The 12,231-nt window shown below is 43.7% G+C and overlaps 1 protein-coding gene and 1 pseudogene across 4 annotated transcripts in view; one reads left to right on the top strand and one right to left on the bottom strand.

Moving 5' to 3' along the window:
- The window catches only part of cngb3.2 (cyclic nucleotide gated channel subunit beta 3, tandem duplicate 2), a 28,125-nt gene that overhangs the window by 2,383 nt on the left and 13,511 nt on the right, over positions 1-12,231 (bottom strand). For all 4 annotated transcript variants that reach the window (XM_036935220.2, XM_090189774.1, XM_036935221.2 and 1 more), the window contains exons 12-14: positions 4,898-5,057; positions 4,375-4,472; positions 2,947-3,030 (exon numbers count right to left, since the gene is read on the bottom strand). In XM_036935220.2, the coding sequence (XP_036791115.1) occupies positions 2,947-3,030; positions 4,375-4,472; positions 4,898-5,057 (342 nt within the window). The remainder of the gene's footprint in view (positions 1-2,946; positions 3,031-4,374; positions 4,473-4,897; positions 5,058-12,231) is intronic.
- Positions 5,659-6,350, top strand: LOC149979526 (uncharacterized; annotated as a pseudogene).

Genomic DNA, 12,231 nt, shown 5'->3' with positions numbered 1-12,231 from the left:
TATTGGCTTAATTATTTATTTACTAACTAACTAAATAATCACACAGATTATAGATATTTGGGTTACTACATGATACAAAGACAAAGTCTCTAGCGGACAAAGCCGATATGACGGCTTGGTAGACAAAGGAAAGGGGTGGGGACTGTGAAAGAGCGGGCAAGGCTAAATGGATTCACTATACACAGTCTATAATTATATTAATTGAAATGATAATCCTTTGCACATGAACGGCTGCTTTTTCGAGAATAATTGCAATGTATATATTTACGCCCGTATGCCGTTGCTGTCTTCTCTGTTGGAATCACCGGCCCGTCTGCTGGAGAGTCAGTTCATCAGAGAGTCTCTGGTTAACTTCCCCAGAAGTCACAATGTTCTTTGTGGTTGTAGCTTTCTCCGCAGCTCTGGATAGTGTCTGTTATAATGGATACGTCAGGCCTACCGTTGGTCGTTGCATAGAATAGATAGTTCCGCGGTTGTCAGTATTCTCGTACTAGACTTACGTACAGTTGAAGTCGGAAGTTTACATACACCTTAGCCAAATATATTTAAACTCCGTTTTTCACAATTCCTGACTTTTAATCCAAGTAAAAAATATGTCTTAGGTCAGTAGGTCACCACTTTATTTTAAGAATGTCAAATCTCAGAATAATAGTAGAGAGAATGATTTATTTGAGCATTTATTTCTTTCATCACATTCCCAGTGGTCAGAAGTTTACATACAGTCAATTAGTATTTGTTAGCATTACCTTTAAATTGCTTAACTTGGGTCAGACTTTTCGGGTAGCCTCCCACAAGCTTCCCACAATAAATTGGGTGAATTTTGTCCCATTTCCCCTGACAGAGCTGGTGTAACTGAGTCAGGTTTGTAGGCCTCTTTGCTCGCACACGCTTTTTCAGTTCTGCCCACCTATTTTCTATAGGATTGAGGTCAGGGCTTTGTGATGGCCACTCCAAAACCTTGATTGTGTTGTCCTTAACCCATTTTGCCACAACTTTGGAAATATGCTAGGGAAGACTTCAATATATCCACATAATTTTAGTCCCTCATGATGCCATCTATTTTGTGAAGTGCACCAGTACCTCCTGCAGCAAAGCACCCCCACAACATGATGCTGCCACCCCCGTGCTTCACGGTTGGGATGGTGTTCTTCGGCTTGCAAGCATCCCCCTTTCTCCTACAAACATAACAATGGTCATTATGGCCAAACAGTTCTATTTTTGTTTCATCAGACCAGAGGACATTTCTCCATAAAGTATGATCTTTGTCCCCATGTGCAGTTGCAAACCGTAGTCTGGCTTTTTTATGGCAGTTTTGGAGCTGTGGCTTCTTCCTTGCTGAGTGCCCTTTCAGGACTCGTTTTACTGTGGATATAGATAATTTTATACCTGTTTCCTCCAGTATCTTCACAAGGTCCTTTGCTGTTGTTCTGGAATTGATAAGCACTTTTCGCACCAAAGTACGTTCATCTCTAGGAGACAGAACGAGTCTCCTTCCTGAGCGGTATGACGGCTGCGTGGTCCCATGGTGTTTATACTTGCGTACTATTGTTTGTACAGATGAACGTGGTACCTTCAGGCATTTGGAAATTGCTTGAAGGTAGGTCTACAATTTTTTTCTGAGGTCTTGGCTGATTTCTTTAGATTTTCCCATTATGTCAAGCAAAGAGGCCTTGAAATACATCCACAGGTACACCTCCAATTGACTCAAATGATGTCAATTAGCCTATCAGAAGCTTCTAAAGCCATGATATCATTTTCTGGAATGTTCCAAGCTGTTTCAAGGCACAGTCAACTTAGTGTATGTAAACTTCTGACTCACTGGAATTGTGATACAGTGAATTATAAGTGAAATAGTCTGTCTGTAAACATTTGTTGGAAAAATTACTTGTGTCATGCACAAAGTAGCTGTCCGAACCGCCAAAACTATAGTTTGTTAACAAGAAATTTGTGGAGTGGTTGAAAAACAAGTTATAATGACACCGACCTAAGTGTATGTAAACTTCCGACTTCAACTGTAATTTCTCGCTTCAGACTAGTAATTATGCACGTATAGGAAATTCTGTAGTGATCGATAGTCTCAGAGTTGAACCATTTCCAGCCGTGTAGCCAAATCTACAGCTGTATGGTCTACGTGGCCTGTAGAAGTGTAGCCATTCCAACGTGGGGACTGTACACTTTAAGAGATACAGTTATGTGTGTTTCCTGTCCTTCATTAGGTCACCAAATGAAACACACTCGACATGACTGTCCCTTAAGTGTCCACGGACCATTCCCACATTCTCAAAAATAGAAACATCATTATTCAATCTGTTGATGGGCAAGGGTCTCTCTGTGTTCCATAGTTTACATTCCAACCTCGAACACTACAGAGCATAGGGACAGCGTATTTTATGACCGACCATAAAACAGTCTACTTTCCGCTCTCCCCCTCTATGAGAGAGAGCATGCTGTAGAGCGGACCCCCCTGTAACCCGATCCTTCAGATCGTCACAGGAGAGTTATGACAATTGTCACATAGTAAGTTGCATGGATTCACTCTGTGTGCAATAATAGTGGAATAAATCAAGGGGTATGAGTACTTTCTGAAGGCACTGTACATCTCTTTTAACATTATCTCCCTATGGGGAACCAAATATACACACATATAGATGATTTTAAAAAGCTGAGTATACTGCATGTCTTTACCAATATTACCCTATGCGGACAAAATAGTGTGAGCTGACCGTATTTAACAGTTCCTTTATAGACTACATGAAACAGCTAATTCCATGACTGCGTCTCTCTCTCTCTATCACCCCTTTTTTTTTATCTCTCTCTCTCCCTCTCTCCCTCTACGTAATTTCACCTCCAGCGATGACAGGATTATGTTTGACATGGTCAAGGAAGTGCTTCCACAGCAGCAGATAGAGAAGGTAGTCAATAAAACACACTCACACACAAACTCACCTTCTGCACCACAAAGTCCCCAGGTAGATATATAATAGACTTAAGCCTCAGCAACATGTCTACCAACATCTGGTTATCACAACCCTGAGGAAATACAATTCAACATCATAGACTAAAGCATCACAAGGTATTACATGTACACATTTCTGTGAGGTTGATTAAAGGAAAATTCAAGATATGATGCTAAATGCATCATACTGGCTCTATTTCTGTACTTTGAAAGTTATATATCTTGAAAATTTGATCGCTGACATGCAAAATATGTTGGGCCTATATAAACAATGGCCTAATGAAACAAATACTGAAATATAGTTTTTGGGTGGAGTTTTCCTTTAACTAATGTGTGTCTGTGCTTTTTTGTAAGTGTGTGTGTGTGTGTGTGTGTGTGTGTGCGTGTTAGTGATGCGCGGGGTTGACTCATATCCTTCAGAGTTAATTTCTAAACTTAAACACTTGGAAATGTTATGTTTGGAACAACTTTGAAATGTGACATTTGAGAGAAACATGGATGAACGTCTAATTCTGAAGTGAGACTGTGTGAGCTGGTAGCTTCAAATAGGCCTATGGCACATCAAGGGAACCGTAGCCTACTGTTCAGATGGGCTAAATGGAAACAGAAATCTGGACACTGACTGTAGGTCTATAACCTGTCACACAGCCGTAATATTAACTACTGCAGAATTAAGTATGTCTTGCATTAAAATGATACACCAAATGTAGGGTAAATGTTGACTTGGGAACAGGAGTGGAGTGATTTATTTCTTTCACCATCTTGAGAGAATGTGAACTCGCAGTTAAATAATGTCTGTAGAGGTTATCAGCATCATAAAAGCTGATAGTAACCACATAAAATATGCTTCCAATCCAACCTGAAATATTACCAGAAACATGTTGGGTCGTTTTCACAGCTTTCTATGTCCTTACAACTGGTCAAATATTTGTCATTTGGAAATTTTCCACAGAAAATATTTCCAGTAAAAAATGTATTGCATTTTATCGCAGGTCCCTCTACACGTCTTTGCTCCGCGAAAGAAGCAGAGATGACAGAGAGAACTTTATCGATGTCAACTAGATTGAATCATTCATTGGAACGAATATTGATATTATTCTGGTGAGCAAGGGTTTATTTAGTCTTCTAGGGCAACATATAAGGTCAAAAGAAAAGCTACATGTATCTAACTATAGACACATTGACTAACAAATAGCCTACAAAAAATATTGGAAATTATAAACAGAAACATATCTAAATCAGGACCAAAACAATCCTGCACCCCCTTTCAAAAAATAATTCCGCAGTCTCTGACTGTAGCCTATAGCGCATGTTCTATATTAGCAGGTTAGGGTCGGGTTAGGGCCTCAGATTTTCACTTTATCACATAGCGGACTCACGCACCACTAGTGTGCTTGCATACATGCTTTCGTGTGTACCTTAAATAGATCAATTTTCTGGAAGGTAGCCAGGTTAATGTCAACAGCAATGGCTGTCCTCATGACGAGAGGCATCTGCTCCAGCAGCTCAGACTCATCTAAAGGCAGGCAAGAAGAACCACATACACAGGTAATTACGGATGTCTTATCGAACAGAACTCTTATTCACTTAGACCTGAGCCTCTGTTAAAGGTAGACTCGGCGATATGATGTAGATGCAGAAAGTAAACAGCATAGTGGGTCAATTTCTGGAACAACTAAGAGTGTTGAAGCGCGAGGCTCAACTTCTCCACTGTTATACCACGCTGTACACCGTGTGAAGCAAACCCGTGCACATGCACAGATACTGTGTGTGACTGTGGGAGAGCGAAGTGTTGCATCTCGCTCATCTCACTGTTTCTGGTGCTGCTCCTGGCAACGTCATTTTGTAGAGTCTACCTTTAATGCTTGAAGTAAAATATTGTGGTGCGTCTCAAATAGGGAATAGAGTGCCACTTGAGACGCCGCCTGAGAGTTTCCTTACCCAGCATGCCCTGGGCGTCCCAGGTGTAGTTGTACCAGGTGCGTATTCTGTTCTGGCACAGTTTGGGGATGTTATTTGACACCATATAATACACAGTGTTGTCCATGGAGGAACGAAAGTAGGTCTGGCCTGTGGTGGCTGCCCCAATGACATCTCTCATCTGGAATGGATCATATTAGACACATAAGTCAACTGAGCTTAAGTTCAACTTATATTCATAGGTCCATTTGTTACAAGTTGGTTGTCAGCAAAATTACACGTAAATATTTTTTGACAAACCCCCCACCCCTGCGCGCACACACCAACTTGTAACAAATTTATTAAGTGACATTTACAACATATCAAATAAACATGTCACAGGAATTCCAAGCTAAATATAGGTCAGTGAAGCTAGTCAGTAGGATAAAATCTTTTTTGATTCATTACCAATCCACCACCTGACTACTTACCTGCATTTCTACAGGTTTATAATCTACTAAACTCAGCAAAAAAAGAAACGTCCCTTTTTCAGGACCCTGTTTTTCAAAGATAATTTGTAAAAATCCAAATAACTTCACAGATCTTCATTGTAAAGGGTTTAACACTGTTTCCCATGCTTGTTCAATGAACCTTAAACAATTAATGAACATGCACCTGTGGAACGGTTGTTAAGACACAACAGCTTACAGACAGTAGGCAATTAAGGTCACAGTTATGAGAACTTAGGACACTAAAGAGGCCTTTCTACTGACTCTGAAAAACACCAAAAGAAAAAGCCCAGGGTCCCTGCTCATATGTGTGAACGTGCCTTAGGCATGCTGCAAGGAGGCATGAGGACTGCAGTGACCAGGGCAATAAATTGCAATGTCCGTACTGTGAGATGCCTAAGACAGCACTACAGGGAGACAGGACGGACAGCTGATCGTCCTCGCAGTGGCAGACCACGTGTAACAACACCTGCACAGGATCGGTACATCCGAACATCACACCTGCCGGACATTTACAGGATGGCAATAACAACTGCACGAGTTATACCAGCAATGCACAATCCCTCCATCAGTGCTCAGACTGTCCTCAATAGGCTGAGAGAGGCTGGACTGAGGGCTTGTAGGCCTGTTGTAAGGCAGGTCCTCACCAGACATCACCGGCAACGACGTTACCTATGGTCACAAACCCACCACCGCTGGACCAGACAGGACTGGCAAAAAGTGCTCTTCACTGACGAGTCGTGATTTTGTTTCACCAGGGGTGATGGTCGGATTCGCGTTCATCGTCAAAGGAATGAGCGTTACACCGAGGCCTGTACTCAGGAGCGGGATCGATTTGGAGGTGGATGGTCTGTCATGGGGCAGTGTGTCACACCATCACCGGACTGAGCTTGTTGTCATTGCAGTCAATCTCAACGCTGTGAGTTACAGGGAAGACATCCTCCTCCCTCATGTGGTACCCTTCCTGCAGGCTCATCCTGACATGACCCTCCAGCATGACAATGCCACCAGCGATACTGCTCGTTCTGTGTGTGATTTCCTGCAAGACAAGAATATCAGTGTTCTGCCATGGCCAGCCGAAGAGCCCGGATCTGGGACCTGTTGGATCGGAGAGTGAGGGCTAGGGCCATTCCCCCCAGAAATGTCCGGGAACTTGCAGGTGCCTTGGTGGAAAAGTGGGGTAACAAGAACTGGCAAATCTGGTGCAGTCCATGAGGAGGAGATGCACTGCAGTACTAAATGTAGCTGGTGGCCACACCAGATACTGACCGTTACTTTTGATTTTGACTCCCCCTTTGTTCAGGGACAAATTATACCATTTATGTTAGTCACATGTCTGTGGAACTTGTTCAGTTTATGTCTCAGTTGTTGAATCTTGTTATGTTCATACAAATATTTACACATGTTAAGTTTGCTGAAAATTAAAGTAGTTGACAGTGAGAGGACATTTCTTTTTTTGCTGAGTTTATATCTATATCTGTCTGGATAGATCAGAGTCCGGAGACTGAGGTGGCTATGGGCCAGGGAAATAACGCTATCATCAAACATCTTCTTTTGTTCACTTAAACAGGTTGAGTCTAATCCTGGACTAAACGGCACCTTCAACAGCGATTCTCCAGTGAGATTGCTTTTTAGTCAAGGACTAGGCTTAATCTGTATCCAAGAAACTGAGTTACTTTCGTAACCCCAGTTCTCTGATATAATGAGTGAGATATCTCACATATGGGATTGACCTGAATCTCAGAAGCTCAAAGAACCAATTGCACACATTTGTTGGAGACAGACAGGTCGAGTGGCAAATGAGGTGTGCCCCTCCCCTCACAATAAGGAGCAACTCGCCCGCCCTCTAGTCATTTTCAAGCATTCTGAACTTCCTCACACTCTTGCGAGTAGGGGAATGCAGTGAGATATCTCACTCATAATATTAGAGAACCCGGGGTTACTAAAGTAACCTTGAGTTCTCTTTCAAAAATCCCACATATCTCACATGTGGGATTTTGGCCAACTCCCGTATCGCAAGCATGCTCTCAAAGACAGGTAGTCTCAACGTATCAACCCTCAAAGGCCACGACACTGAGGACAATATGCGCCAAAGAAGGTACAATGATGTCTAACTGGTAGAACCTCATAAAAGTATGAGGGGATACCCAACAAGCCACATCGCCAATCTCCTGTAAGGAGATGCCTTGAACAGTTCCCAAGAGGTAAACATACCTCTGGAGTGAGCCCTCAGACTCTCTGCAGGCTGTAAGCCCTTGCTACTTTAGGCCAATATAATAGCTTCCACAATCCAATGTGATAACTGTTGACAAGAGAGGGGCCTCCTTGCAAGGAGGTACCCAGGACACAAAGAGTTGGTCGCTTTTGTGCAAAGCTCTTATTCTATCCAAGTATACACGTAATGCACGTACTGGACACAAATTATGGATATGCTCTTCTTCCGTAGAAGTGAAGGGTGGCGGGTGGAAAGCCAAGGTCGCTGACCTTAGGCATAAAGACGAGGTTGGGCAACAAAGAAACCTTGGAAAAGCCCGGGGCAAACTGTAGACACGAATAGTGAGCTGATAGTGCATGCAGCTCACTCACTCACATTGCGGACATAAAGGCGACCAGTAAAGCGGTCCTAAGGAGAGATGCCTCATCTCAACGCTTTCCAGCGGCTCAAAAGGCTGCCGTGAAATAGCCAAAAGACGGATCAAAGTTTTTGATACTGGAGGTAAGTGGACTGCCCCTTCATGAAACAATAACGAGGGGTGTTTTCCCACTGTTATTGTTAAAGCCTATATGACAGGCCGAGATAGCAGCTAGATAGACCTTAACAGTGGGGAATGCCTTCCCACTGTCAATAGGGTACTGCAAAAAAGCATAAAACCTTGGATACAGAGAATTGGTAAGGAATGATCTGTTTTTGGTCACACCACTTCTCAAAAAGGCACCACTTGTCATGTAGAAGGGGCCCTGGCACTCTGGATAGTCTCAATGACTCCAAGCTGCAGGCCTGTCACATCCAAATTTAACCTGTCACGGGCCAGGCGCAGCGGGCCATGGTGTCTGGGTGAGGGTGGAAAATCTCTCAGTTCGCTTGGGTCAAAAGATCCCTGCATAACGGGAGTTGCCATGGCTCGTCGTACAGCAGGAGAATGATCTCCGCTACCCGAAGCTTGCCTGGCCATCGAGGGGCTACCAAGATGAGGGATGAGCCTTCTTCCCTCACTCTGACTGAGCCGCCTCTATACATTTGCTGAATGTTTATGGAGCTACTTCAAGGCTGTGCCTTGAAAAGCAAACCTTAGAAACCTCCTGTGTGCTGGCAGGATGCTTATGTGAAAATAAGTGTCCTACAGGTCGACTGATGTGAACCAAGACAGAATGTTGAATGTAAACATATGGGAACGTTAACATTTTCAGATTGCTGTTGAGGCCCCGTAGGTCCAGAATGGGGTTTACCCCTCCACCTTTTTTGGGAAGCAGGAAGTACTGGGAGTAGAAGCCGAGGTGGCTCTCTGCCGCTGATATTGCCCTGATAGCCTCTTTGCTTAATAGACAGGAGATTTCCTGTTCTAGTATGCATGCTGAGTCGCCAATCACCACTGATTCCAAAATGCAGTTGAAAACGGGTGGTCTCATAGCAAACTGCTGTCATGGCGTTGCCCTCTTTGGGTACAGCGAGCACAATCCCCCTCTCTCTGTCTCCTACACTCAGGCTGCTGCAACTACAGGTTGTAAATTCCTGGAGGAGATTATCTCCTCATGGCCACAGTATAGAGAGAGAGTGAGTTTTCATAGAGAGAACAAAATAATTTCTTCCACCTCACAGAACTTGAGGTCCGAACAACATTTATGTTCTGGAGAAGGTATAAAAGATCGGTGAAGAATCGAGCTACGAACTGGTCCGTTTGGTACAATTTTGTGAAACTCATGGGAGACAATACTATCATATTATCATAACGCTGTTTATACAATAGCCTCAGATATGAGGCTTACATCTAATTGTTGTATGAGATGAATGAGTGAGGATGATACTGTTTGTGAAATTGTGTAATATGATTTTAGACCGTTTAATGAAGGAAACTCAAATTCCCTTTGGAGTTTAACTAAATCAGAGGACCGCCTATGAGCACAGTTATGGTCTGGCGTCCTGGGACAGGCCCCTTTCTGCTCTTCCGAATAAAACCCCCACCATGAGAATTTCTCAACAGACCATGTTTCTCTCAATTTACAGAGGACAAGATGGCTGAATCTTTTAACTATACCACGTGGTTAAACTCTTAGACTATCGATACCGACAGAATAAGAACAAGTATTTGATATTAATTACTAGTCTGCAGCAAGGAATTCGGTATCATTGAACGCGAAGACCGACAACCGCCGAAACATCTATTCTATAACGACATGAATGAATGTCACTCTGAACTATACATTCTAACCACGACAGATAGAGAGAGAGAGCGGACCAACTCTCCAACAGAAACAAACTTTTCAACAGAGATCCCGACGACACACTGAACGTAAATATATATTGATTACAATTGTTCCCGAATCAGTGAGCATTCATGTGCAAAGGATTAGCATTTTAATTGTAATAATTATCAACTTTTCAGTGTCTCATCTCAGTTGACCCCCACTTCCCTTTTGTACACCAAGCCGCGATGCCGGTTTAGCCCACTAGGGAAACTCCGTTATCATTTCCTTGTAACTATCTACTGTTTGTTTATGCATTTCTGTGAATTACTTAGTTAGTAAATAAATTATTTAAGACAATTGATGTATGGATGACTCATAGTGAAGACAGGGTTTGTGCAGATAACCAACAATTTACGACGTTTGGAATGAGACTAACGTGAGGTAAAGGAGACTTCATTAATCAGAAGACTAAGTGATCAGATATTAATATCTGAAAGTTATATTAGGAAAATTATAACTTTATAATCTGAATATTTTCCTTGGTGCCCCAACTTCCTGGTTAATTACAGTTACATGATTAATCAGTTTAATCGCGTAATAATAATTACAGAGTTATTTGATAAATAAGTCTTCAGTTTAATGATGCCAAAGACACGACACTGCAGTCTGTACCCCTTTGTCACCATGGACCAGACCCAGGGCTGGACTGCGCATGCGCGCCAGTTCCCTGCTCTTGTGGCGAGTAGCCCACAGGTCAGTAGACTCTCACAATTTTTGCTCTGTGTCCTTGGTATGACACCTGGATACAGCAGATACTTTTTTATTGACAAGGGCAGTGTTGACACAATGGAACATAGGGACAGTGGTTGGTCGCGACTGCCAATTTGTTGTCCTGCCCCAGCTGCTTGAACGAGAGTCGAGGGGGGGGGAGTCGTGTCAGAGAGGGCATTCAGAGGTAGAGTGGATTCTCCTCATCTTCCTTGAGAGCGAATGCAAGGACATGGGCTCCAGGAGCACAGAGGTGAACTGCTGGCTGCCCCTCTCTGTTGCAGGGGGTGTACCCCTTCCCGCATATAGGGAAAAAATCAGCTGGGTGGGTCCTTGATTTTCCCCACTGTCAACCCCTGTGGGTTCGGTCTCTGCTGCGTTGCTGGGGGATTCAGCTAATTGTCCTCTCCCTGCCGTGAAGCCTTGGCTCGGGGAGGGTAGGCCGGGTAGCCACAGTTCCCAGGTCTGTGGGATGGCTTGACAGGAGGGCCAAGGAAATGTGATTTCGCTTTGTCCAACAGGCTGGAAAAGTTGAGCCACAAGGCTCTCCACCCCACCACTGCAAGGCTCATGGCACATGGCCTTGAATGGTGCCTCTGGAGGATCTGAGGTAGAGGTCTGTGACGACACAGATCTCATCGCAAAAGTCTGGGTTAGATTTGCTAAAAGATTATGCATCTCCAGCATCATATCGGATTGGTAGGCAAGCAGTAAGGAAAAACGTTCAATGCTTGTACAGAACACGTAAACATTTTGGCAAATAAATGCCAAGAATTTGTCCATCTTACCACGGAAGGAAGTGCCTTTCAGTGACGAGGCACTGGGGTTGAGGTGGTTGACCAGTGAGGGCTCGACCACCGGTTGGCAAAAAGTCAGGTTTGGAACTTGTCGGTCAAGGGTTTGTCCTAGTTACGTTTGGCTTCCGTCACACAAGCTGGGATGGATGAGAAGAGTTGCTTGCCTGGAACAGTTCGAGAGGGGAGTTTCCTCCCGTCGTTCCAGTCCCTCTCTGCACTGCCACCCCCATGGGTTCAGGACCCAGGTAGACAGCATGATATGGTTAAACTGCATGGACATAGATGTCCTGGGGCAGTGGCCGGGCCTGGCAGGCTCCATGGTGCCAAAAAAACAGCTAATCCGAGAATAAAGTGAAACTAAACTAGCGTTCACTACGTGGGCTAATAGCCTGGCTAGTTAGCACAGTACTAGCCGGAGAAAGCTAATCATTTAACAATGTGAACGTAGCTACCATTCACCTCATGTGCTAGTAACTTAGCTAGTTAGCACAATGTTAGCCAAAGGAAGCTAGCGCTTTGTTGGACTTGCGACGAACAAAAGCATGTCTCTCGACCTAAAAAAAGCTAGCTGGACTTGCAGCGAGCTAGCCAGGTTAGCTAAGCCTTGCAGCTAAGCTAGCCAAGTCTCAGTAGCTTGCCGTGTACCACAGGAGACAAAGGGAAGAAAAAGTAGAAAAGCAAATTCTTACCCGAAGCGAAAACATTCCTTTTGGTAAAGTCACCCAACACAGAAGATGAGAACTGAAAAACCTGCTGTTGAGATTCAGGTACATTCCACATGTGAGATATTGAAACTAACAATTGAAAGAGAACCGCCCACCCAGTTATTCTCTACGACATCTATGCTATGGCTATGACAAAGACAGAGACTAGGTTGTGATGTAAGAAACACTGCTAA

This window comes from Oncorhynchus mykiss, chromosome 11 (genome assembly GCF_057628025.1).
Source record: "Oncorhynchus mykiss isolate SJ-2025 chromosome 11, ASM5762802v1, whole genome shotgun sequence".
NCBI classification, from domain to species: Eukaryota; Metazoa; Chordata; class Actinopteri; order Salmoniformes; family Salmonidae; genus Oncorhynchus; species Oncorhynchus mykiss.
The sequence above is the reverse complement of the archived record's forward strand: the minus strand, read 5'-3'. Positions and strand labels throughout refer to the sequence as shown.